Below are 14,176 nucleotides of genomic sequence, written 5' to 3' on the forward strand. Positions count from 1 at the left end.
TTCTTATCAATTAGTATATTTGAATTTAACCACAATATTTGTTGTATAATTCGTTCTGTCTTTTCAGGTGGATTAAACTGAAATTGCAACCAACTTTCTAAGGCTTATTTTAAAAAATAAAGATATTTTGGAGATTATTTCCTTTTCAAACAATCGAAAGTGGGCCGGTGTAATTTGAATAAAGGGAAAAAGGCCCTTCTTGAACATAGGATGAGACATTCGTACCAATTTACTAGAGAACCAGTTTGGATTTAAGTTGAACTTTTGTATGACTGATGCCTTTAGTGAGAGGTCTAATGCTTTAATATTTAATCATTTCTGCCCTCCGAATTCATATTAATTTTATCTGGCTTGCCATTCCAAATCAAATTGAATATTTTATGTTCATATAATTTAAAAAGCAGGTCACTAGGTGTAGGCAAAACCATAAGCAAATAGGTAAACTGTGATATGACTAAAGAGTTAATCAGGGTGATTTTTCCACAAATAGACTGGTATTTTCCTTTCCATGGTAGCAAGATCTTATCTATTTTTGATAACTTTCTATAAATATTTATTGGAGTGAGATCATTTCTTTCTTTTGGAATTTGTATACTGAGTATGTCCACATCTCCATCAGACCATTTTATTGGTAAACTACATGTTAATGTAAAATTTGCATTTTTTGTGATCCAATACATTATCATAATTTGGTTTTAATCCAGAGAGAATAGCAAAAGTATCTAGATCACATATGAGGCCGTGGAGAGACTCTAATTGTGGTTTTAAAAGAAAACATGAATCATCTGCGTACAATGACACCTTAGTTTTTAAACGACGGATTTATAATCCCTTAATATTATTGTTTGATCTAATCTTAACAGCTAACATTTTGATGGCAATAATAAATAGATATGCCGTTAGTGGACAACCTTGTTTTACTCCTCTAGAGAGTTTAAAACTTTCTGATATGTAGCCATTATTTACTATTTTACACCTAAGGTTACTATGCATAACTTTAACCCATGTTATAAGAGATTCCCCAAAATTGAAATATTCTAGGCATTTATATATAAACTCCAGTCGTACTTTATCAAAAGCCTTTTCAAAATCAGCAATGAAAACCAGGCCTGGTGTCCCCGATATTTCATAGTATTCTATTGTTTCCAGTACTTGTCTTATATTATCTCCAATGTTTCGTCCATGTAAAAAACCTGTCTGATTAGGATGAATAATATCTGACAATACTTTTTTAATTCTATGCACCAAGCATTTTGCTAGGATTTTTGCATCACAACACTGAAGTGTAAGAGGTCTCCAATTTTTTAAATGGACTGGATCTTTAAAAATACCACTTGGGTCCTGTTTCAGTAATAATGATATCAGACCTTATTGTTGCGTGTCTGATAATCTACCATTTATATAGGAGTGGTTCAAACATGCTAACAATGGTCCTTTGAGTATATCAACAAAAGCTTTGTATACTTCCACTGGTATGCCATCCAGCCCTGGAGTTTTCCCATCCTTAAAGGCCCCAATTGCATCAAGCAGTTCCTCCTCTGTAATTTGGCCTTCACATGAGTCTTTCTGTACAGATGTTCATTTTACAATATTATTAGGATCTTTCTTGAATAAGTTCCTCCATTTCTTTTTGTTTTTCCTCTAACTTATTCCGTGCCTCTGTGGTACCGTTTTTATTGCAATCTAACTGTACTGTCAGTCCTTCAATTTCCTTTGTTGATATGGACTCTTTTGATCTAAATTGCTTTTGTTTTATTGATGAGTACTGAATTGCATGACCTCTAAAGACATACTTAAAAGTGTCCCATACAATAAGGGGATCTGCTGTACCTATGTTATGTCTGAAAACATCTGTTATAAATTGTTCTGTCCTAGATCTAAACAATTTATCATCTAGTAGGCTTTGATTACATTTCCAATATCCTCACCCACGTGAAAATTCAGTAAGAGTAATATACAGAGGGGAGAACAAGTATTTGATACACTGCCGATTTTGCAGTTTTCCTACTTACAAAGCATGTAGAGGTCTGTAATTTTTATCATAGGTACACTTCAACTGTGAGAGACGGAATCACATTGTATGATTTTTAAGTAATTCATTTGCATACAAACCTCTAAGTAGGAAAACCTGCAAAATCGGCAGTGTATCAAATACTTGTTCTCCCCACTGTATATGCCAATATATGTACCTTTACTCAGTACTTTGTTGAAGCACCTTGGCAGCGATAACAGCCTCGGTTCTTCTTGGTTATGACACTACAAGCTTGGCACACCTGTGTTTGGGGAGTATCTCTGCTGATCCTCTCAAGCTCTGTCAGGTTGGATAGGGCACGTTGCTGCACAGTTATTTTCAGGTTTCTCCAGACATGTTAGATCGGGTTCAAGTCTGGGCTCTGGCTGGGCCACTTAAGGATATTCGGGGACTTGTCCCGAAGCCACTCCTTGGCTGTGTGCTTAGGGTTGTTGTCCTGTTGGAAGATGAACCTTCGCCCCAGTCTGAGGTCCTGAGCGCTCCGGTGCAGGTTTTAATTTCTCCCTCGATCCTGACTACTCTCTCAGTTCCTGCCGCTGAAAAACATCCCCCAGCATGATGCTGCCACCACCATGCTTCACCGTAGGGATGGTGCCAGGTTTCCTCCAGACGAGACGCTTAGCATTCCAGCCAAAGAGTTCAATCTTGGTTTCATCAGACCAGGGAATCTTGTCCTTTAGGTGCCTGTATGTGCCTTTTACTGAGGAGTGGCTTCTGTCTGGCCACTCTACCATAAAGGCCTGATTGGTGGAGTGCTGCAGTGATGGTTGACCTTCTGAAAGGTTCTCCCAACTTCACAGAGGAATTCTTGAGCTCTGTCAGAGTGACCATCGGGTTCTTGGTCACCTCCCTGACCAAGGCCCTTCTCCCTCAATGCTAATTTTGGCCGGGCAGCCAGCTCTAGAAAGAGTCTTGGTGGTTCTAAACTTCTTCCATTTCAGAATGAAGAACTGTGATCTTTGGGACCTTCAATCCTTCCTCAGATCTGTGCCTCGACACAATCCTGTCTCTGAGCTCCATGGACACATCCTTCGACCTCATGGTTTGGTTTTTGCTCTGACATACACTTTCAGCTTTGGGACCTTGTATAGACAGGTGTGTGCCTTCCCTGTCTGGTCAATTTAATTTAACACAGGTGGACTCCACTCAAGTTGTAGGATTATCTCAAGGAGGATCAATGGAAACAGGATGCACCTGAGCTCAATTTCGAGTCTCATAGCAAAGGGTTTAAATACTTATGTAAATAAGATATTTCTGTTTTTGATTTTTAATACATTTGCAAATATTCTGAAATCCTGTTTTCGCTTTGTCATTATGGGGTATTGTGTGTAGATAGATGAGCATTTTTTTTAATGAGGCTGTAACTTTACCAAATGTGTAACAAGTCAAGGGATCTAAATACTTTCCCGAATGCACTGTGTATATTATATGATGTTATATTGTATACTTCTTGATCAAGGGTGTAAATAATTTTGTAGGTGACTGGATGTGCAAAAATGTTATTCTCAATGCTGTAGACATTTCTAGAAGTCAGTTATGCTTCATGCATGTTTAGAATTAAATGGAATCTATTTGTGACCTCTGGGCTGGAATACAACTTACATTGGTAAGATTCCCTTTTCACATATATGTAACTGAAAACTGTATGCCCACCTCCTTTTCAAAATCAGTGTGCTTGTTTCCCTTTTTCTTCTAGAAGCAGATGAGAAGTGGACAACAAGCAGCAGTATGGAAGATGTAAGTAAAGATATATGTACAACTCTATTTGGTGTCGGGTGAAGTTGTCCCTAGACACTGATCTTTGGTTAGTTCTTCATTTTTGCCACTGGTGGTTAAGGTAAGGATTCGGAGAGGGGAAGCTGATCCTAGATAAACTCAGCAAAAAAAGAAATGTCCTCTTACTGTCAACTGCGTTTATTTTCAGCAAACTTAACATGTGTAAATATTTGTATGAACATAACAAGATTCAACAACTGAGACATAAACTGAACAAGTTCCACAGACATGTGACTAACAGAAATGGAATAATGGGTCCCTGAAAAAAGGGGGGGGGTCAAAATCAAAAGAAACAGTCAGTATCTGGTGTGGCCACTTGCTGCATTAAGTACTGCAGTGCATCTCCTCCTCATGGACTGCACCAGATTTGCCAGTTCCTGCTGTGAGATGTTACTCCACTCTTCCACCAAGGCACTTGCAAGTTCCCGGACATTTCTGGGGGGGAATGGGCCTACTAGCCCTCACCCTCCGATCCAATAGGTCCCAGACGTGCTCAATGCGATTGAGATCCGGGCTCTTCGCTGGCCTTGGCAGAACACTGACATTTCTGTCTTGCAGGAAATCAATCACAGAACGAGCAGAATGGCTGGTGGCATTGTCATGCTGGAGGGTCATGTCAGGATGAGCATGCAGGAAAGGTACCACATGAGGGAGGAGGATGTTTACCCTATAACGCACAACGTTGAGATTTCCTGCAATGACAACAAACTCAGTCCGATGATACTGTGACACACCATGATGGATCCTCCACCTCCAAATAATTCCCGCTCCAGTGTACAGGCCTCGGTGTAACACTCTATCCTTCGACCATGAACACGAATCTGACCATCACCCCTGGTGAGCAACTCGTCGGTGAGCAACTCATCAGTGAAGAGCACTTTTTGCCAGTCCTGTCTGGTCCAGCTACAGTGGGTTTGTGCCCATAGGCGACGTTGTTTGCCGGTGATGTCTGGTGAGGACCTGCCTTACAACAGGCCTACCAGCCCCAGTTCAGCCTCTCTCAGCCTATTGCGGACAGTCTGAGCACTGATGGAGGGATTGTGGTTTCCTGGTGTAACTTGGGCAGTTGTTGTTGCCATCCTGTACCTGTCCCACAGGTGTGATGTTCGGATGTACCGATCCTGTACAGGTGTTGTTACACGTGGTCTGCCACTGCGAGGTTGATCAGCTGTCCGTCCTGTCTTCCTGTAGTGCTGTCTTAGGTATCTCACAGTACAGATGTTGCAGTTTATTGCCCTGGACACATCTGCAGTCCTCATGCCTCCTTGCAGCATGTCTAAGGCACATTCATGCAGATGAGCAGGGACTCTGGGCATCTTTCTTTTGGTGTTTTTCAGAGTCAGTAGAAAGGCCTCTTTAGTGTCCTAAGTTTTCATAACTGTGACCTTAATTGCCTACCTTCTGTAAGCTTTTGGTATCTTATCAACCGTTCCACAGGTGCATGTTCATTAACTGTTTATGGTTCATTGAACAAGCATGGGAAACCGTGTTGACACCCTTTACAGTGAAGATCTGCGAAGTTATATGGATATTTACAAATTATCTTTGAAAGACAGGGTCCTGAAAAATTGACATTTCTTTTTTTGCTGAGTTTATGTACCTTGGGAAACTTCACCCCGGACTATTGTCTGAATGTAGGGGGAGGACTCTGACTTTTACCATCATCTATGACATTCACACCCAATCCCAAACTGATTTCTAACAACTAGCCCCTAACCCCCTAGGTACTTGTTTATATCTTTCAGGATTGGAGAGGTGTAAACATAAACAACATGGCCAAAATTTCAAGACTATCATGACAGCAAAGTTTAACAATTACCATATTGCTTACACCGATTAAATTATTCTAGATCTACATGCAACACAGAGGGGTAAGGCCTATGCGTTAGATTGGGATTGGAGGCTATCGTCAGGTGCCAGGGCTCCCTTTTTGCAGGTTTTTACCAATGTGACATGCTGTGGAATATTGCCATGAGAAACCTTCTGATTCATGAACAATCATTGTTGACCATTGTGTTGTTGTTTATGTTGTGTAATACTAGAGTCTGATAGACTTCCTTCTCCTAGACATCATTTCAGTAGTCCTCTGGGAGGTTATTTTATGGAGGCACATGGTTTCTTGAGAGGTTATTTTATGGAAGCACGTCTCACCCGGTACCTTTGATTCTTGTCATCTTGAAATAGCTGGAGTGAAACTAGATATTTTTATTTGGTTTACTCCTCTCTTCCCATCAGCTCCAGGGTGCAGATTTGTCCCCAGCACAGAGGAAGCAGAGCGCCTTCATTCCGCCAACTGTGAAAGGTACCACCATAATGCCCACATCCCATCAGCCATTTCATGAGTCCTCTAATATTTTCTACTAGATACACATCAGAACAGGAGTATGTATTCGTTCTAAAAATGCAATATATTTTCATATGATTTGCCTTTTTTTAGGGGGGAGGGCAATTGCAGCAATTCGACCATGAAGGCCTGATTCACGCAGTCTCCTCTGTTCAATTAATGTTGAGATGTGTCTTTTACTTGAACTCTGTGACGCATTGATTTGTGCTGCAATTAGAGGTGCAGTTAACACTAATGAACTCATCCTCTGCAGCAGAGGTAACTCTGGGTCTTCCTTTCCTGTGGCGGTCTTCATGAGAGCCAGTTTCATCATAGCGCTTGATGGGTTTTGCGACTGCTTTCAGTCGTATTGACTGACCTTCATGTCTTTAAGTAATGATAGACTGTAATTTCTCTTTGCTTATTTGAGCTGTTCTTGCCATAATATGGACTTGGTATTTTACCAAATAGGGCAATCCTCTGTATACCATCCCTACCTTGTCACAACACAACTGATTAGCTCAAATATATTAAGAAGGAAAGAAATTAAAACAAATTAACTTTTAACAAGGCCCACCTGTTAATTGAAATGCATTCCAGGTAACTACCTCATGGAGCTGGTTGAGAGAATGCCAAGAGTGTAACAAAGCTGTCATCAAGGCAAAGGGTGGCTACTTTGAAGAATCTCAAATATAAAATATATTTAGATTTTTTTAACACTTTTTTGGTTACCACATGATTCCATAAGTGTTATTTCATAGTTTTGATGTCTTCACTATTACTCTACAATGTTGAAAATAGTAAAAATAAAGAAAAATACCTGAATAAGTAGGTGTGTCCAAACTTTTGACTGGTACTGTATATATTATTACTATTACTATTATGTTACACACACACACACACACACACACACACACACACACACACACACACACACACACACACGCACACACACACACACACACACACACACACACACACACACACACACACACACACACACACACACACACACACACACACACACACACACACACACACACACACACACACACACACACACACATACATGCAATACCTATAATTTACTTGATGTTGGAGGTCATGCTGATTACCCTTTACATTTTACATAACTGTAATAGAATACAATAAATCATCTTTATAATAAATCATGCTCTATACTGATGAACTTAAACTACATGGATTGGACCATAGTCTCTTGCAAGTCCCACAAATGCGGAGGCAGTGTGTGAAATAACAGAATTCATATAAACTGGACAGAAATACCATTGGACTCAAATGAACCATCTTCTGCAGAGCCATTACCTCAGCTGGGAAGCAAAGAGAAATGTGGGTGTTTTTTCGAAGAGGTAGGGGGTGAGCGCTAGGATCTCCATGCTGACTCACTTTAACAGAGCAGCTCATTCCTGGAATAGTTGTGCTGCTTAACGCTAAATGCGTCTTTATCTCTGTTATTGATCCAGCCAGAGTGGGCATGCAGTAAATGGCTGCAAATGGACTGGTGGTGCACGCCCAAGGCTGAGTTGTGTGCAGGCACTTAGCTAGCCACCTTGAGCCGCTCTGTAACAGAGCTGTAATGGACTTCCAGTTGCTCTGCTACTGCGGGCATATCAAGTGCTTGAGCATCAGTTAATTACAAATACTTTTCTGTTCAATGCAATGGACACAGTTTTAAATGGTTCATGATGAGTATTGTAGCAATGTGTCAGGGAATGTGGTGTCTTGGGTGATTAGTTAGTTGAACCAAATAGTGTAATAGGTTAATATGTTGTATTTGTATTATTTCACCTTTATTTAAGCAGGTAGGCCAGTTGAGAACAAGTTCTCATTTACAACTGCGACCTGGCCAGGATCAAGCAAAGCAGCGCAACAAAAAACAACAACACAGAGTTTCACATGAGATTAACAAAAGTACAGTCAATAACAATAGAAAAAGCTATATATAGTGTGTGCAAATGGAGTAAGGAGGTAAGGCAATAAATAGGCCATAGTAGCGAAGTAATTACTATTTAGCAAATTAACACTGGAGTGATAGATGTGCAGATGTTGATGTGCAAGTAGAAATACTGGTGTGCAAAAGAGCAAAATAAAGTAAATAAAACAATATGTGGATTGAGGTAGGTCGTTGGATGAGCTGTGTACAGATGCAGTGATCGGTGAGCTGCTCAGATATCTGATGCTTAAAGTTAGTGAGGGAGATATAAGTCTCCAACTTCAGCGAATGTTGCAATTAGTTCAGGTCATTGGCAGCAGAGAACTGGAAGAAAAGGCGGCCAAAGAGGTGTTGGCTTTGGGGATGACCAGTGAGATATACCTGCTAGTGCGCGTGCTATGGGTGGGTGTTGTTATGGTGACCAGTAAGCTGAAATAAGGTAGAGCTTTACCTAGCAAAGGCTTATAGATGACCTGGAGCGAGTGGGTCTGGCAATGAATATGTAGCGAGGGCCAGCTGACGAGAGCATACAGGTCGCAGTGGTGGGTGGTATATGGGCTTTGGTGACAAAACAGATGGCACTGTGATGGACTGCATCCAGTTTTCTGAGTAGAGTGTTGGAGGCTATTTTGTAAATGACATCGCCGAAGTCGAGGATCGGTAGGTTAGTCAGTTTTACGAGGGTATGTTTGGCAACATGAGTGAAGGAGGCTTTGTTGCAAAATAGGAAGCTGATTCTAGATTTAATTTTGGATTGGAGATACTTAATACGAGTCTGGAAGGAGAGTTTACAGTCTAGCCAGACACCTAGGTATTTGTAGTTGTCCACATAGTCAGAACTGTCCAGAATAGTGATGCTAGTCGGGTGGGCGGGTGCGGGTGCGGGAAGCGATCGGTTGAAGAGCATGCATTTATTTTTACTAGCATTTAAGAGCAGTTGGAGGCCACGGAAGGAGTGTTGTATGGGAATGAAGCTCATTTAGAGGTTTGTTAACACAGTGTCCAAAGAAGGGCCAGATGTATACAGAATGGTGTCGTCTGTGTAGAGGTGGATCAAGGAATCACCCGCCCGCACGCAACCGCAGCAAGAGCGACATCATTGAAATGTACAGAGAAAAGAGTCAGCCTGAGAATTGAACCCTGTGGTACCCCTATAGAGACTGCCAGAGGTCCGGACAACAGACCCTCCAATTTGCCATACTGAGAAGTGGTTGGTGAACCAAGCGAGGCAGTCATTTGAGAAACCAAGGCTGTTGAGTCAGCCGATAAGAATACGGTGATTGACAGAGTCAAAAGCCTCGGCCCAGTCGATGAAGAGGGCTGCACAGTACTGTCTTTTATTGATGGCAGTTATGATATCGTTTAGTACCTTGAGCGTGGCTGGTGTGCACCCGTGACCAGCTCGGAATCCGGATTGCAGAACGGAGAAGGTACGGTGGGATTCAAAATGGCCAGTGATCTGTTTGTTAACTTGGCTTTCGAAAGGCAGGGCAGGATGGATATAGGTCTGCAACAGTTTGGGTCTACAGTGTCTCCCCCTTTGAAGAGGGGGATGACCGCGGCAGCCTTCCAATCTTTAGGAATCTTGGACGATACGAAAGAGAGTTTCAACAGACTAGTAATAGGGGTTGCAACAATGGCGGCCGATAATTTTAGAAAGAGATGGTCCAGAATGTCTAGCCCAGCTGATTTGTATGGGTCCAGGTTTTGTAGCTCTTTTAGAACATCTGCTATCTGGATTTGGGTGAAGGAGAAGCTGTGGAGGCTTGGGCAAGAAGCTGTGGGGGGTGCGGAGCTGTTGGCCGAGGTTGGGGTAGCTAGGAGGAAAGCATGGCCAGCTGTAGAGAAATGCTTTTTGAAATTCTCGATTATCGTGGATTTATCGGTGGTGACAGTGTTTCCTAGCCTCAGTGAAGTGGGCAGCTGAGAGGAGGTGCTCTTACTCTGCAGTGTCCAAAAACGTTTTGGAGTTAGAGCTACAGGATGCAAATTACTGTTTGAAAAAGCCTTTGCTTTCCTAACTGACTGTGTGTATTGGTTCCTGACTTCCCTGAAATGTTGCATATCGCGGGGACTATTCGATGCTAGTGCAGTTCTACACAGAATGTTTTTGTGCTGGTCGAGGGAAGTCAGGTCTGGAGTGAACCAAGGGCTATATCTGTTTTTAGTTCTACATTTTTTGAAAGGGGCATGCTTATTTAAGATGGTGAGGAAATTACTTTTAAAGAACAACCGGGCATCCTCTACTGACGGAATAAGGTCAATATCCTTCCAGGATACCCGGGCCAAGTTGATTAGAAAGGCCTGTTCGCAGAAGTGTTTTAGGGAGCGTTTGACAGTGATGAGGGGTGTCGTTTGACCGCGGACCCATAAAGGATGCAGGAAATGAGGAAGAGATCGCTGAGATCCTGATTGAAAACAGCAGAGGTGTGTTTGGAGGGCAAGTTGGTCAGGATAATATCTATGAGGGTGCCCGTGTTTACGGATTTAGGGTTGTACCTGGTGGGTTCCTTGACATTTTGTGTGAGATTGAGGTCATCTAGTTTAGATTGTTGGACTGCCGGGGTGTTAAGCATATCCCAGTTTAGGTCACCTAGCAGAACGAACTCTGATTATAGATGGGGGGAAATCAATGCACATATGGTGTCCAGGGAAGAGCTGGGAGCAGAGTGAGGTCTATAATAGGCTGCAACAGTGAGCGACTTATTTCTGGAGAGATTCATTATTTCAATTAGAAGTTTGAACGTTTTGGGCATAGATCTGGAAAGTATCATGTAATGGTGTGTGCGTTTCTCATATGGCTCATTCCTCTGATACTTCTCTGTTGCCATCACACTCTTAATTGTGCTTTTATTTACGACCCTTATTTCCCCCCTTATTTTCAACCAAACTATAGTTTATCTCCTTGGTTCAGTTTCAAAGACCCCTCAAAGATCCACATTAGCAGATTATTATTAATGAATGTTTAAAATGTATTAGCTCAGCTTTCAGCTTCCCACCATAGGCAATGCTTCTGTCTTCCCCTGTCGAGTTCAGAGCTACAGATGGTGATGGACCAAAACCTTCAGAAACCGGAACATCTGGAAGAGGGCCTCTGTGAAAACACTGACCAGCTCAGCCCAATCACAGCCCAGCACTATGGCAATACTGTCCAACAGGCTAATCATAACGGGCCTGATGAGCCAAATGGCAATGAGCTGTATGCCAATCATCTACTGCTAGCCAATGGGGGCCTCCCAGTTGCAGACAGAAACTGTACTGGGGGTAAGTGTGGCTCAGTGTTTTCCGCTGTCCCACCTCACCTTAAAAACGAGGAAACTATTTGAAATCTCCATGTTTTCACAAAGGACACTAAGTTGCTTATCACCTGCACCATCATCCACAAAACAGCAGTTTTAATCTTCTCTATACAAAATATCATAAACACATAATGAAAATATAATAAGGATCAAGATGGAAGATGTAAAGTTTGTGCTGTACTCTCTATTCCTCTTCAGATTTTTGGGGAAGGGATGAATTTTCCAACATGTTACTAATATATCTCTTTTCTCTTTCTCTCCCTCTTTTGTTTTCATTATTACCATTATTATTGTCATTATCATATTTGTGTTATTATTAGAGACTTCTACAAGTCAGCAGAGCAATCTCTCCAGTCCCACATCTATCTCTCGATAGTGTCACTCTGTTTTGTCTTTCTGTCTATCGCTTGTTCCTGGGTTGTGTTCATTAGGGCATAAAACGTCGCAAAACGTTTTGCAATGGAAAACGACAAGTTGACATAGTACCTCCCCATCTCTTTAAGCTTCAAAAGTTTTACTCTGTTTTGTGCCTATTGAACAAAACCCTGGTCCTCTGTTTCCTCTTCCAATTATACAATGGTTGTTATCCCTGGAAGTTATGTTTCCATAAACTATACATACAGCTCCAGCTCTCCTGATGTATGAAGTGTCTCAGAAGTGTATGATTTGATTATTTTCATTGCTTATCCAACTGGATGTTACATCATTTATGCAATTATTGAGGTCTAAGACATCATTCAAATTACATTTTTGTTCAGAAAGCTTTCTGGTTTGTTTGTTAGTTTTTAGTCAATTTATACTGTAGTTGGTCTCTTGCTATTAATATGTTGGTATGTACTGTTCTTAAGATTTATCTTGCAAAACTGAATGGAACTTGTTAAAATAAAATGTGTTTTATGAAATGCCACATAATTCTCTGGTACATTGAAATAACACAAGGATTCACAGTACAGCAAATGGATAGGGGCCTGACTAGCACAGCAACACCATGAAAATACCAAGGTTTGGCTTTGGTGCGCATGAGTCAGCATTCCCATAGCTGTAAAAGCACAAACAAAACTTCTAGCACCTGACACAAGCATAAAACATGTCATATAGATTCCAATTAGAGGAGCGAGAGAGAGACAGAGACAGAGAGACAGAGACTGCCTGACTGACTGACTGACTGACTGACTGACTGACTGACCAACCAACCGACCGACTTACTCACTTATGGGACCATGTTAAGGACATACTTTTACGCACCTCTGACCCTCACCAGTTGGGACACTCTGTGGGAAGGCAAAAAACCTGACCTCTGATCTCAGAGCAGTAGGGATAGACACATTCTTCTCCTTATTGGGCCAATAATGGCTCAGTTCTTTGAGAGCACTATGTCAGCTCTGACACTAAGTAGAGAACAGGGGTTTAGGTTTCTCTAAAGAGGGCAGTGTATACCATAAGTACTCCAGAAGGGTGGTGGGTGACATCATGGAACAATTAGATGATTCCCAACAGGAGGGTTATTACAAGTATGCTTCTGTCCGTCTTAGGCCTTGATTCAATCAGATCAAGCATTAACCAGCGATAGCCGACACCCACATAGCTGATGTTTTGCTGTCTGAGGTGTAACTGCGTTGGAGCAAATATGAGAGCAGCTGCTCATGGTCATTGTCACAAAGCCACACTCATCCCACTTGTGTAAGAAGTTCAGAACAAGAAAGTGTAGAATATATAGAAATAATGAGGATTTCTATTAGCCTATTTGAGGTCTAGATTACATCTAAAATTCCAGTGTTTTCCCTTGTAAACATGGTTGTGTGGTATTTCTCTTAATGTGACTCTGTGCAGTTAATAGCAATGTCCACTTTAAGTATAATGCCAAGAGCTGCTTCAGTATTTGACAGAACTAATGCAGTTCCACCTCCGACACTGCCATAACATTGGATCTGACTGAATAGTATGCGGTATCTGTCGTATATACAGTGCCAGTCAAAACTTTGGACACCTACTTTTTCAAGGGTTTTTATTTATTTTTACTATTTCCTACATTGTAGAATAATAGTGAAGACATCAAAATATATACACATATGGAATCATGTATTAACCAAAATCCTGATGACAGCTTTGCACACTCTCTGCATTCTCTCAACCAGCTTCATGAGGAATGCATTTCCAACAGTCTTGAAGGAGTTTTCACATATGCTAAGCACTTGTTGGCTGTTTTTCCTTCACTCTGCAGTCCAACTCATCCCAAACCATCTCAATTGGGTTGAGGAAGGGTGATTGTGGAGGCCAGGTCATTTGATGCAGCATATTCACTCTCATTGGTAAAAGAGCCCTTACACAGCCTGGAGGTGTGTTTTGGGTCATTGTCCTGTTGAAAAACAATTGATAGTCCCGCTAAGCGCAAACCAGATTGGATTGCGTATCGCTGCAGGATGTTGTCGTATCCATGTTGGTTAAGTGTGCCTTGAATTCACCAACAGTGAAACCAGCAAAGCACCCCCACACCATCACACCTCCTCCTCCATGCTTCACGGCGGAAACCACACATGCGGAGATCATCCGTTCACTCACACCGCGTCTCACAAAGACACGTCGGTTGGAACCAAAAATCTCAAATTTGGACTCCAGACCAAAAGACAGATTTCCAGCGGTCTAATGTCCACTGCTCGTGTTTCTTGGCCCAAGCAAGTCTCTTCTTATTATTGGTGTCCATTAGTAGTGGTTTCTTTGCAGTAAATCGACACTGAAGGTCTGATTCACGCAGTCGACCCTGAACAGTTGTTCTTGAGATGTGTCTGTTACTT

General features: G+C 41.7%; 1 protein-coding gene across 1 annotated transcript in view; it reads left to right on the top strand.

Moving 5' to 3' along the window:
* LOC109890124 (protein phosphatase 1 regulatory subunit 1C-like) overlaps positions 1 to 12,291 on the top strand; it is a 31,745-nt gene extending 19,454 nt beyond the window's left edge. The window contains exons 3-6 of the mRNA XM_020482077.2: positions 3,729 to 3,769; positions 6,044 to 6,110; positions 11,122 to 11,349; positions 11,705 to 12,291. Of these exons, the coding sequence (XP_020337666.1) occupies positions 3,729 to 3,769; positions 6,044 to 6,110; positions 11,122 to 11,349; positions 11,705 to 11,760 (392 nt within the window). The 3' untranslated portion in view covers positions 11,761 to 12,291. The remainder of the gene's footprint in view (positions 1 to 3,728; positions 3,770 to 6,043; positions 6,111 to 11,121; positions 11,350 to 11,704) is intronic.
* The last annotated feature ends 1,885 nt before the right edge of the window (positions 12,292 to 14,176 follow it).

Source organism: Oncorhynchus kisutch, linkage group LG5 (genome assembly GCF_002021735.2).
Source record: "Oncorhynchus kisutch isolate 150728-3 linkage group LG5, Okis_V2, whole genome shotgun sequence".
Classification (NCBI taxonomy): Eukaryota; Metazoa; Chordata; class Actinopteri; order Salmoniformes; family Salmonidae; genus Oncorhynchus; species Oncorhynchus kisutch.